This window comes from Hakea prostrata, chromosome 1, assembly GCF_041222555.1.
Source record: "Hakea prostrata isolate BN-2017 chromosome 1, UWA_Hpros_2, whole genome shotgun sequence".
Classification (NCBI taxonomy): domain Eukaryota; kingdom Viridiplantae; phylum Streptophyta; class Magnoliopsida; order Proteales; family Proteaceae; genus Hakea; species Hakea prostrata.
The window spans coordinates 31,278,107-31,291,139 of NC_142600.1; the positions used below are offsets into that span (position 1 = coordinate 31,278,107).

Here is a 13,033-nt window from a genome sequence, read left to right on the forward strand (position 1 = left end):
CATAACAAGATGCAATGCAATATGAAACAAGTAATGTATGTATGCATCTAAACTCTATGTATGCTGGTCTCTATGGCAGACATGCTTTAAGTCATAGCATCGTACTTCTTTGGGAAGGTCCGCACACACCTTCAACCATTTAAGATATCTTGGGTTCCCTCAACCATTTAAGATATCTTGGGCAGCCGGTTGGTAATGGGTCCTGCATCCCTCTCGGAAAAACCATGGTTGGGGGTTAAGTCAACACACTCTCTCACAACCATTTGGCATAAGTACCGGCGCATGTCAGGGAAAAGCCTAGCCCAATGCAAGTCATCTAGTCAGTTACATCAAGTCAGGTCCAGATACTTCCATTCCTCCCCTCTCGGGATCCTTTCCGGTATCTTTTCCACTAGAGTCACGAATATTACTCACCGGACTCATCAACCCTATTGGTTATCCACATATGGTAAACGGGAAGCTCTCATGTCCTCTCACGGATATAACTCACCGGTCTCGAGCGCCCATGAGCCCAAGTCCAACCATATGCAACCCTCCAATAAATGGCCCCCACAATGTGATTTCCGTCCTCTCACAGATATAACTCACCGGTCTTGAGTGCCCGTGAATCCCCATTGCTACCACGGGTCGTTCGGTCTCAATACCCTTTCGAATCGGGTATGATATAACAGGGGTATAACCTAGCCAAACACTGCTAGACATCCCTAGGTATGACAACCAATGATTCGGGAAAGCGTCGATGGGAACCTCAGAAACATCCCATACTATTTCAGATAATGTCCAAGGATAGAAGTGTCAAAAGGACACCTCCCATTCCCAAACCAAACTTAATCAAACACAATCTCAGATCAGTCATGACATACACAACCAGTAGTTTATCATATAAAAGAGAATGTAAAAGCAAAATCAGATTAAGCAGTAATAAATAATTCATATAACATGAATAATGAAAAAGATGATATAAACAAGTGCTACTGTTCTCACAGTAGGAGATCAGAATTAAAGTACAACAACAGTAGGTAATCTCATAGTTTCACAAAGTAGAAACCAGAGAACAAGTAATCTATGCAGTTAAGGAAATAACTGTCCTTACCTTGATTATCGCCGAAGACAATCCAAAGATCAAAGAGAGAGACACCAAACATGGCAAATAAATCCCTAACAAGCATAGATACAACATTAGGAAAGATATCTAAAAGATCAGAGAGCAAACGAATCAAACTGAGCGAAAATGGAAGCTACTGTCTTCATTGGTCGATTGCCTTGGTCTACTGACCAAGTCGACCAAGCAGTCGACCAATCGAGTCAGTACGGAATAGTGAAAACTGTTTTGGTCATAACTTCTTCGTTTGAAGTCGGATTTATCCGGAATTCAAAGGGGAACTTCCTAGGATGTATTAAAATCATATGGGAAGATAAAATCATCAAGTCATGGTAAAAATATGGGTTCTTGATTTGACCCAGGAAACTAGGGTTTCAACCTTTATGACTCTCATGAAAAGGTTATGATCACGGAGAGAGAGGGAATGATTGTTATCAAGAAAATAACAAGAAATCATAGAAATTCTGGTTTAGGTTAATAGAAACATTATGGGAAGATTAAATCATCAAGTCATGGTCAAAAGTTGGGTTCTTGATCTAACCCAAGAAACTAGGGTTTCAACCTTTATGGCTTTCAGGAAAAGGTTAGGGATAATCAAGATTCACCCTAGGGCAAGAGAAACAAAGAATGCACAATCTAAAAAGGTGTTGTGGAGTTTCCAACAGATAAAAGAATATTAGGGTTTCATATATGGTTACCTCTCATGAAAGTTACCCATAGTTAACTCTCACAAAAACAACCCAAGATAGATAAAGGAACATCTCATTAGTATTTCAAAATCAAGAATGGAATTAGGAAGGGTCTACCAATGAGAGAAAATAAGGTTCTCAATTAAAGTGAAAGGAAATAAATTCTAATCATACGATTAGGGATTTACTAACAAGGATCCGTGTATCCCACGGAAAGACTAGGGAGAATAAAGGTTCACCCTAGGGCAAAGAATTTACAATCAAGAAAGGTTTTGGGGAGGGTCCAATGAATTAACAGAAATAAAAGGGTTCCCAAATTGGTTAACCTCTCATGAGGGTTACCCAAGAATTTCCCCTCAAAATCTCTCCCTTTTGGCTAGGGTTGAGATCATGACGATGATCATAGATCTCAAAGGATGGAATGAGATCATGGACAAGATGGTTGCAAGATTGTAGCATCTTCTTCTTGATCTCAATCAAGAACAAGAATGAAGAAAGAATAATTTAGAAATCCTAATTAGGTTAAACATGGATCATGAAGAAAATATAGTATGATCAAGGATAAAGAATTAAAGATTGATAGGTTACAATTCTAGTAAGGGAAACACATTGATTGGAGGTTAACAAGATCAAACTAAGGGTTCTTGGTTTGATCCAAGAATTTAGGGTTTCACCTTTTTTTTTTTTTTTGGCTCCCATGAAAAAGGTTGAGATCACAGAATGTAAGGGAATTAATGATTGGCCAATTAAAACAAGAAAATCATAGAAGGTCAAATTTAGATTAACATAAATATGACCCACGAGGTTTCCCTCACATGGGAGGTTACAAAAGGTTCTCCAGATGATCACACAAGGTTAGGGTTTCAAAGGTTAGGGTTTCAAGATTAGGGTTTCAAGAGTTCAACTGACTGGGGTTGAGATCATGATGATGATCATAGATCTCAAGGAACAAGATGAGATCATGGAGTGGATGGTTGCAAGAGTGCAGCATCTTCTTCCTGATCTCAACTAAGAACAGAATTAATGAAAGAAAATCAGAGATAGAAGAAAGAGTGAGTATACACATACCTTTGCTGCAGGAGGATGAAGATTTCTTCAAGTCTTGTGAGAGATCACCAAGGAATGCAAGGGAATTGATTAGATTAGGGTTCTAACTCATTCCAGAGGCTTAGGAGGCATAGGAGGTGAAGTAATCCTGAGATTTCAACTTAAATAGAGCAGCCACGACCTAATTAGCAAAAACAAAACTCATTGGTCGATTGGATTGGTCTGCTGGTCCAGTCGACCAATCAGGACAGTAGGGTTCAAACAGGGATTCGGAGGGCTATACAGGGTCAAATTGAGTGAGGTTTTGTTCTACGAGTCAATCAAGAAGTCTTGTTTCCAGAAATACCTTCAGATCAAGCATGGGAGTTCATTAGGTCCACCAAATAGGCTCACCTTCTTCGATGCGCAAGCAGGATTTGTCAGACATAGTTCAACAACTTTGGACAGTGATTTGGAGGGTTATATGGGGTCAAATTGAGTGGGGTTCTCTCCTACAAGTCCATCAAGAAGTCTAGTTTTGGGAAATATATTCAGATTGGGCATAGGATTTCATTAGGTATTTCAACTAATTCACCCCTCTTTTGGTGCGCAGATTCAAAACTAACACTGACAATGCTCTCAAGTGAGGGGCATCATCGACAATGTCCATGGGCTTGGGTTCCGATACCAAATCATCAACCAAAAGGGTCTAAAAGCAACAAGCTAAGATCAAATCAAGGTCCAACTTTAAGGTGTAACATTTAAACTAACCCTTCTTTACCCAAAACAGATAGGGTGCGTTGGCTAGGTTTGGGCTGGATTTCACATTCTCCCCCCCTTAAAATAATTTCGTCCTCGAAATTGGGAGAGAACTTGATTTCAAAAATGCAGGGGTACTTTCCTATTATCTTGGCTTCCTTTTCCCAAAGTCCACGGAAAACAAATAACAATAAGTCTTTTGTAAGAAAACAAGGAGTAAATCTGACATGCTTTGAAATCAAATCGAAAGTATGATCATGGCTTCATGAAGATTTCACAAGGATCGTGGCGAAGATTAATATGAAGATCATAAAGATTTAAGAATGAAAGGAGATTGTAGAAGAGATGGTTGCAAGGATCAATATGTTGCAAGGATCAATATCATCTTCATAATCTCAATCTCAAAGAATAAATCATGGCAAGAGTAGATCAATACAACACAAGAGAGATTACAAATCTTTGATTGAAGAATAGGAGATGAAAAGCTTGAAGTCTTGAACAATTAGAAGGAATAACAAATCATGAAGATCACACTTGATTTCGCTTCGAAATCATCATGTGGAGAATTCACAAGGTAATAGTGTATGGAGATCCACTCTAGAATAGTAGGGATAGAAGGATCAGTCATGGGAATGATTTAAGATCATCCTACTATCAAAGGGAATGTAAGGCACAAGGAGAAATCGTGGAGAGAATAGATCAGCTTTGGGGTAAACTTCTACCAAACGAAACTAGGCAATTCGTACAGTAGAGAATAAATCGAACAATGCATATGGTATATATGTATTTGGTACAACAGCAAGGTTAGGAATAGGTGGGATCTCACAATCTCCCCCCCTTAAAATAATTTCGTCCCCGAAATTGAAAGCATACTTGGGCTTCCAATAAGATGAGGAACTTTCATCAGGGGTGTGATTTTTCCACCGAATTTTCACCAGGGGATGGAAGGTACAACGAAAAATAGATCTAAGAGGTAAAGAACACGGAAGTTTTGGCTGACTTCTCAAACAGCTAAGAGGAATCCAAAACAATACTGACAAGCACTTCTAATCAAGACTAATCAAACTCATATGGTAAGAATAAATCAAAACAATGCATATGGCCTATATGCATTGCATCAGTAAGGATTAAATCTAGCAATGCATAAGATATGTATGTAATGCACAAGTAAAGAATAAATCAGGGCAATGCATGTGGTATTCATACAATGCGTAAGCAAAGATAAATCAAAGCAGTGCATATGGTATATATACAATGCATAAGTAAAGAATAGATTAATAGCAGAAGTTAAGGGCTAAGAGCAACGTACCGATTGCGACATTGAATCTTCTATCGGCTCATGGTTGATCGGGAAGATGGGGCTTCGAGATGTGGTTAGATCAGAGGATGAGAGTGCTGATGAAGGTGATGATGATGATGGGGGTATGATGAGAATGAGGATAATGAGAATGAGGATGAGTACGGGGATGAGGTTCAAGCTCAGGATGAGACTTAGGATCAGTAAGTTCAGGAAGATGAGGAGGAAACTATTCCAGCTCGACAATTTTGAGGATAAAGGTACACGTATACATTATAGAAGATCGATTGACATGACTAAGATGAAAGTCTCGGGCTATGAGAGGTCAGCTCGATTCTCAGGAACAATTTCCTAAACAGATAGCACTAGAATTGTCATCGAGTCTACGGTTGGAGGCAGAGCGATTAGTTTCACTACCAGGGACATCATAGGGGCTTCACGACGTAGCTAGGTCAGAGGATGAGGGTGAAATTGTCAAGGCTGATGACACAGAAGGTTAGGATGCCGACAACAGTGATGATGATGATGATGATGATGATGATGAGGATGAGCATGGAGACAATGATGATCATGATGGGGTTCCAGTTTAGGATGAGGATGTTATTGACGATCAGGGAGATGAGGATCAAAATTAGGGTGAGATTCTGAGACACGAGGAGATTCCTATACCACGCTTCCATGAGATTGGAGGTCCGTCACATACGACTTCAGGGGTTCCAGGTGTGGCTTCTCATCAGTTATTGATTTCTTCCACACATAAGGGGATGAAGGCTCAACAGGAGAGGATAGTCCTATATGTATACCTTGGGAGATAAATTTGCACGACTGGAGAAGGAGTTCAGATCTAGGAGGGACCAGACAGATCATCAGAGTCGATCACCTAGATAGACAGTACTAGGAGTTTCCTTTTATGCTTTCACAGACATGTTTTCTTTCAGACTTGTTAAAATCTCCTATGTGATTAATGAAATTTAGTTTGTTTCACTTATGTTATTGAACATTATGCGTCTCTTTTGTTGCATTAGTAGTTGTTAATGTTTAGTTATGACTTATAACTCATAACGACTACTCACGACCATTACTCCCAAGAACAACTCCCGACTTAGACTCATACGACAACACATGACTACAATACCTCACAATGACAACTTACTCACAGAAACAACTCACCACGACAACTTTCAAAGCAAGACTCAACTCACAACTCAATACACATACCCAATAACTTAAAACTAACAACTTAACTTTAACCATGACTACAACCCAAGTACAAGTCATAAACTTTAATTATTGTGCATTATTCAAACTTGGTATATTATGCTTTGTTTATTCAAGTTTCTAATCCAAGTTTTCTATTATTCACTTTTAAGAAAGTTTGAGTCACTTCTGGATCTATGACTCAAGGATGCTTTCATTACTGTGTTCTATGGTATGATTGTCCGAAAACTTAGGCTCTGATACCATTCTATCACATCCTCCCAGCCGGTACACTAATTGGCATACCCGAGAGTGTGATCCACAGCCCTAAAATCACGTTTAGGAACGATCATATCAATTTCGCACAATAACATAATCAAAAGCAAGAACAAATCATAATGTTCAAGTAATTTATAATAAAAGTCAAGAAAGGATCTCAGAAGGATCACTACAGAATATCAGAGTGTGGAATAACAAGATACCAAATCAAAAGACAACTATAGAGTATAGCGGAAATATACCCTACAAACACATGCGGAAGGTAGATCGAAATCTAAATAACGCTCAAAGCTAATACAAGTAAAGTAAAAGATAAGTCTAGAAGAAACAAAAGAAATCTAATCCACATCTTCAGTCAGCTCTTCTTGTTCTTCAGTCTTCATCTTCTTCACCTTGTGCTTCCTCATACATACCGTCAAAGAAAACCGAACCTGTAGAGAAGTCTAACAACAGATTGTACAAAAAGGAATCCATAACAACATAAATAACATGGAAGCAAACCATAACAAGATGCAATGCAATATGAAACAAGTAATGTATGTATGCATCTAAACTCTATGTATGCTGGTCTCTATGGCAGACATGCTTTAAGTCATAGCACCGTACTTCTTTGGGAAGGTCCGCTCACACCCTCAACCATTTAAGATATCTTGGGCAGCCGGTTGGTAATGGGTCCTGCATCCCTCTCGAAAAACCATGGTAGGGGGTTAAGTCAACACACACTCTCACAACCATTTGGCATAAGTACCGGCGCATGTCAGGGAAAAGCCTAAAACGCAAGTCATCTAGTCAGTTACATCAAGTCAGGTCCAGATACTTCCATTCCTCCCCCTCTTGGGATCCTTTCCGGTATCCTTTCCACTAGAGTCACGGATATTACTCATCGGACTCATCAACCCTATTGGTTATCCACATATGGTAAACGGGAAGCTCTCATGTCCTCTCACAGATATAACCCACCGGTCTTGAGCGCCCATGAGCCCAAGTCCAGCCATATGCAACCCTCCAAAAATGGCCCCCACAATGTGATTTCCGTCCTCTCACGGATATAACTCACCGGTCTTGAGTGCCCGTGAATCCCCATTGCTACCACGGGTCGTTCGGTCTCAATACCCTTTCGAATCGGGTATGATATAACAGGGGTATAACCTAGCCAAACACTGCTAGACATCCCTAGGTATGACAACCAATGATTCGGGAAAGCGTCGATGGGCAACCTCAGAAACATCCCATACTATTTCCGATAATGTCCAAGGATAGAAGTGTCAAAAGGACACCTCCCAATCCCAAACCAAACTTAATCAAACACAATCTCAGATCAGTCATGACATACACAACCAGTAGTTCATCATATAAAAGAGAATGTAAAAGCAAAATCAGATTAAGCAGTAATAAGTAATTCATATAACATGAATAATGAAAAAGATGATATAAACAAGTGCTACTGTTCTCACAGTAGGAGATCAGAATTAAAGTACAACAACAGTAGGTAATCTCATAGTTTCACAAAGTAGAAACCAGAGAACAAGTAATCTATGCAGTTAAGGAAATAACTGTCCATACTTTGATTATCGCCGAAGACAATCCAAAGATCAACGAGAGAGACACCAAACATGGCAAATAAACCCCTAACAAGCATAGATACAACATTAGGAAAGATACCTAAAAGATCAGAGAGCAAACGAATCAAACTGAGTGAAAATTGAAGCTACTGTCTTCATTGGTCGATTGCCTTGGTCTAATGACCCAGTCGACCAATCGAGTCAGTACGGAATAGTGAAAACTGTTTTGGTCATAACTTCTTCGTTTGAAGTCGGATTGATCTGAAATTCGAAGGGGAACTTCCTAGGATGTATTAGAATCATATGGGAAGATAAAATCATCAAGTCATGGTAAAAATATGGGTTCTTGATTTGACCCAAGAAACTATGGTTTCAACCTTTGTGGCTCTCATGAAAAGGTTATGATCACGGAAAGAGAGGGAATGATTGTTATCAAGAAAATAACAAGAAATCATAGAAATTCTGGCTAAGGTTAATAGAAACATTATGGGAAGATTAAATCATCAAGTCATGGTAAAAAGATGGGTTCTTGATCTAACCCAAGAAACTAGGGTTTCAACCTTTATGGCTTTCAGGAAAAGGTTAGGGAGAATCAAGATTCACCCTAGGGCAAGAGAAACAAAGAATGCACAATCTAAAAAGGTGTTGGGGAGTTTCCAACAGATAAAAGAATATTAGGGTTTCATATATGGTTACCTCTCATGAGAGTTACCCATAGTTAACTCTCACAAAAACAACCCAAGATAGATAAAGGAACATCTCATTAGTATTTCAAAATCAAGAATGGATTTAGGAAGGGTCCACCAATGAGAGAAAATAAGGTTCTCAATTAAAGTGAAAGGAAATAAATTCTAATCATACGATTAGGGATTTACTAACAAGGATCCGTGTATCCCACGGAAAGACTAGGGAGAATAAAGGTTCACCCTAGGGCAAAGAATTTACAATCAAGAAAGGTTTTGGGGAGGGTCCAATGAATTTACAGAAATAAAAGGGTTCCCAAATTGGTTAACCTCTCATGAGGGTTACCCAAGAATTTCCCCTCAAAATCTCTCCCTTTTGGCTAGGGTTGAGATCATGACGATGATCATAGATCTCAAAGGATGGAATGAGATCATGGAATAGATGGTTGCAAGATTGCAGCATCTTCTTCCTGATCTCAATCAAGAACAAGAACGAAGAAAGAATAATTTAGAAATCCTAATTAGGTTAAACATGGATCATGAAGAAAATATAGTATGATCAAGGATAAAGAATTAAAGATTGATAGGTTACAATTCTAGTAAGGGAAACACATTGATTGGAGGTTAACAAGATCAAACTAAGGGTTCTTGGTTTGATCCAAGAAGTTAGGGTTTCACCTTCTTTTTTTTTTGGCTCCCATGAAAAAGGTTGAGATCACAGAATGTAAGGGAATTAATGATTGGCCAATTAAAACAAGAAAATCATAGAAGGTCAAATTTAGATTAACATAAATATGACCCATGAGGTTTCCCTCACATGGGAGGTTACAAAAGGTTCTCCAGATGATCACACAAGGTTAGGGTTTCAAAGGTTAGGGTTCAAGATTAGGGTTTCAAGAGTTCAACTGGCTGGGGTTGAGATCATGATGATGATCATAGATCTCAAGGAACAAGATGAGATCATGGAGTGGATGGTTGCAAGAGTGTAGCATCTTCTTCCTGATCTCAACTAAGAATAGAATTAAAGAAAGAAAATCAGAGATAGAAGAAAGAGTGAGTATACACATACTTTTGCTGTAGGAGGATGAATATTTCTTCAAGTCTTGTGAGAGATCACCAAGGAATGCAAGGGAATTGATTAGATTAGGGTTCTAACTTGTTCCAGAGGCTTAGGAGGCATAGGAGGCGAAGTAATCCCGAGATTTGGACTTAAATAGAGAAGCCACTACCTAATTAGCAAAAACAGAACTCATTGGTCGATTGGATTGGTCTACTGGTCCAGTCGACCAGTGAGTCGACCAATCAGGACAGCAAGGTTCAAACAGGGATTCAGAGGGCTATACAGGGTCAAATTGAGTGAGGTTTTGTTCTACGAGTCAATCAAGAAGTATAGTTTCCAGAAATACCTTCAGATCAAGCATGGGAGTTCATTAGGTCCACCAAATAGGCTCACCTTATTCGATATGCAAGTAGGATTTGTCAGACATAGTTCAGCAACTTTGGACAGTGATTTGGAGGGTTATATGTGGTCAAATTGAGTGGGGTTTTCTCCTACCAGTCAATCAAGAAGTCTAGTTTTGGAAAATATATTCAGATTGGGCACAGGAGTTCATTAGGTATTTCAACTAATTCACCCCTCTTCGGTGCGCAGATTTAAAACTAACACTGACAATGGTCTCAAGTGAGGGGCATCATCGACAATGTCCATGGGCTTGGGTTCTGACACCAAATCGTCAACCAAAAGGGTCTACAAGCAACAAGCTAAGATCAAATCAAGGTCCAACTTTAAGGTGTAACATTTAAACTAACCATTCTTTACCCAAAACAAATAGGGTGCCTTGGCTAGGTTTGGGCTGGTTTCACGTCTTGGTGCTTCCAGGGTGTACTGTAAAGACTGACTGGTGTGTTTCCTTCAATATCTCTTTCTTAATTTCTTCATTTGCTGATACACACAGTCTACCTCTAAACAATAAAGCACCATCCATGGATATACCGAAGTCGGGGTCCGACTCAGGATTTGAAGAAATCTTCTCAACTTTGTCCCTAAATTCTTGATCAGAACTCTGCAAGGCAACAATCCTATTTCTGAAGCTAGATCTTGCCGTCATGGCAGAAAGAACAAAATTAGAATCCTTTGGGACAACTTCCAAATCAAAACTCTTAATTGAAGACAACAAGGGTTGACTCAGGGCATTCAAAACCAAGGTCTTCTTCTGATTCTTCCTACTAAGAGCATTAGCAACAACATTTGCCTTACCAGGGTGATACTGAATATCACAATCATAATCAAAGACTAGTTCCAACCATCTTCTTTGCCTCATGTTCAACTCCTTTTGGGTAAGTATTTCAAACTCTTGTGATCCGTGAAAATGGCAATCTTCTCACAATAGAGGTAATGTCTCCAAATATTCAAAGAGAAGACAACAACGGCAAGCTCTAGATCATGAGTGAGGTAATTCTGTTCATAATCTTTAAATTGCAGAGAAGCATAGGCTACGACCTTACCATGTTGCATCAGCACACAACCCAAACCAATCTTTGACGCATCAGTATAGACTGTCATACCGCCGGAACTATCAGATATATTCAAAACTGGGGCTGTCACATCCTCCCAGCTGGTACCCTAACTAGCATACCTGAGAGTGTGATCCACAGCCCCGAAGATCAAGTATCGAGGAAATCATCCTCCCACATATACAATAACATAATCATAAACAGGAAATAATCAAGGTTTAATATTATAAACAAGATTCAAAACAAGAACTGAATAAACAATATAATCAGAGTGCGGAAAAGGATACCAGATATCTATAGATATCAAAAGAAGTAAAGTGAGGCGGGAACTCACTCCACAAAATACAATGGAACGTAGTATGTATGTCTAAAAGAAATAACAACTAAATCAAAGGAACTAAGAAAGATAACTAAACATCAGAGTTTTCTATTCTATAGATGACGTCTTCAAAATAGTGGACTTCATCAATCCATTCGAGACGTTCCACATATATGTTGTCTTTAATGGTAGTACGCAACTTGATCAATTGAGAGATCATCAGAGTAATCTTGATTGTTGCCAACACCTTGCGTGAAGTACGCTTCATCGGCTTGCACTTCATCGTACTGTTCGCCATAGTAATCAATACCTGTAGAATAGTCTAAGAAAAACAATGTACAAAAGGAATGAGTTTCGAAGAAAATCAGTAACGTAGTTAATCCATAACAACATAAATAACATGGAAGCAAACCATAATAAGATGCAATGCAATATGAAACAAGTAATGTATGTATGCATCTAAACTCTATGTATGCTGGTCTCTATTGGCAGACATGCTTTAAGTCTTAGCACCGTACTTCCTTGGGTAGGTCACGCATACGGCTCCTGTTGGTAGTGGGTCCGACATCCCTCAGGACAAACCATGGCAGGGGGTTAAGTCAACACTCTCTCTCACAACCATTTGGCATAAGTACCGGCGCATGTCAGGGTAAAGCCTAGCCCAATGCAAGTCATCTACTCAGTTACATCAACTCAGGTCTAGATACCTCCATTCTTCGCCCCGGGTGAACCTTTCCACGAGAGTCCTAATAGTCTCGGACTACGGACTCATCAACCCTATTGGTTATCCACATATGGTAAACGGGAAGCTCTCATGTCCTCTCACGGATATAACTCACCGGTCTTAAGTGCCCATGAGCCCAAGTCTAACCATATGCAACCCTCCAATACATGGCCCCCACAATGTGATTCCCGTCCTCTCACGGATATAACTCACCGGTCTTAAGAGCCCGTGAATCCCCATTGCTGCCACAGGTCGTTCGGTCTCAATACCCTTCCGAATCGGGTCTAATATAACGGGGACATCCTAGCCAAACACTACTAGACAGCCCTAGTTATGACAATCAATAACTCGGAAAAGCGTCGATGGACAACCCCATAAATATCCCATACTATTTCTGATAATGTCCAAGGACAGAAGTGTCAAAAGGACACCTCTCAATCCCAAATCATACCTAATCAGATACAATCTCAGATCAGTCATGACATACACAGTCAACAGTTCATCATATACCAAAGAGAATATAAAGTCATGATCTAATCATTAACAACATGATAATAACCAATTCATATAAGTATGAATAATGAAAAGATAACCTAAACAAGTGCTACTGTTCTCACAGTAGTATATCAGAAGTAAAGTATACAAACAGTAGTTAATCTCATAGTTTCATAAAGATAAAAACTAGAGAGTATGTGATCTATGTAGTTAAGGATATAACTGTCCTTACCTTCTAACTCATAAAGGAACTTAGAGAATCAAGTAAGACCTTGACTAAACCTGAGAAAAGAGTCTTAAACAAGTGTATACAATAAGTTAGGAAAGATACATAGAAGGAAAGATCACAATTCAATCAAAAAAAACCAAGAATGGGGTTGCTGTACC

At 39.2% G+C, this 13,033-nt stretch overlaps 1 protein-coding gene across 1 annotated transcript in view; it reads left to right on the top strand.

Moving 5' to 3' along the window:
* The first annotated feature begins 4,931 nt into the window (after positions 1-4,931).
* The window catches only part of LOC149028738 (histone-lysine N-methyltransferase ATXR3-like), an 80,118-nt gene continuing 72,016 nt past the window's right edge, over positions 4,932-13,033 (top strand). Inside the window, exon 1 of the mRNA XM_089160299.1 lies at positions 4,932-5,197. Coding sequence (XP_089016425.1) covers positions 4,932-5,197 — 266 coding nt within the window. The remainder of the gene's footprint in view (positions 5,198-13,033) is intronic.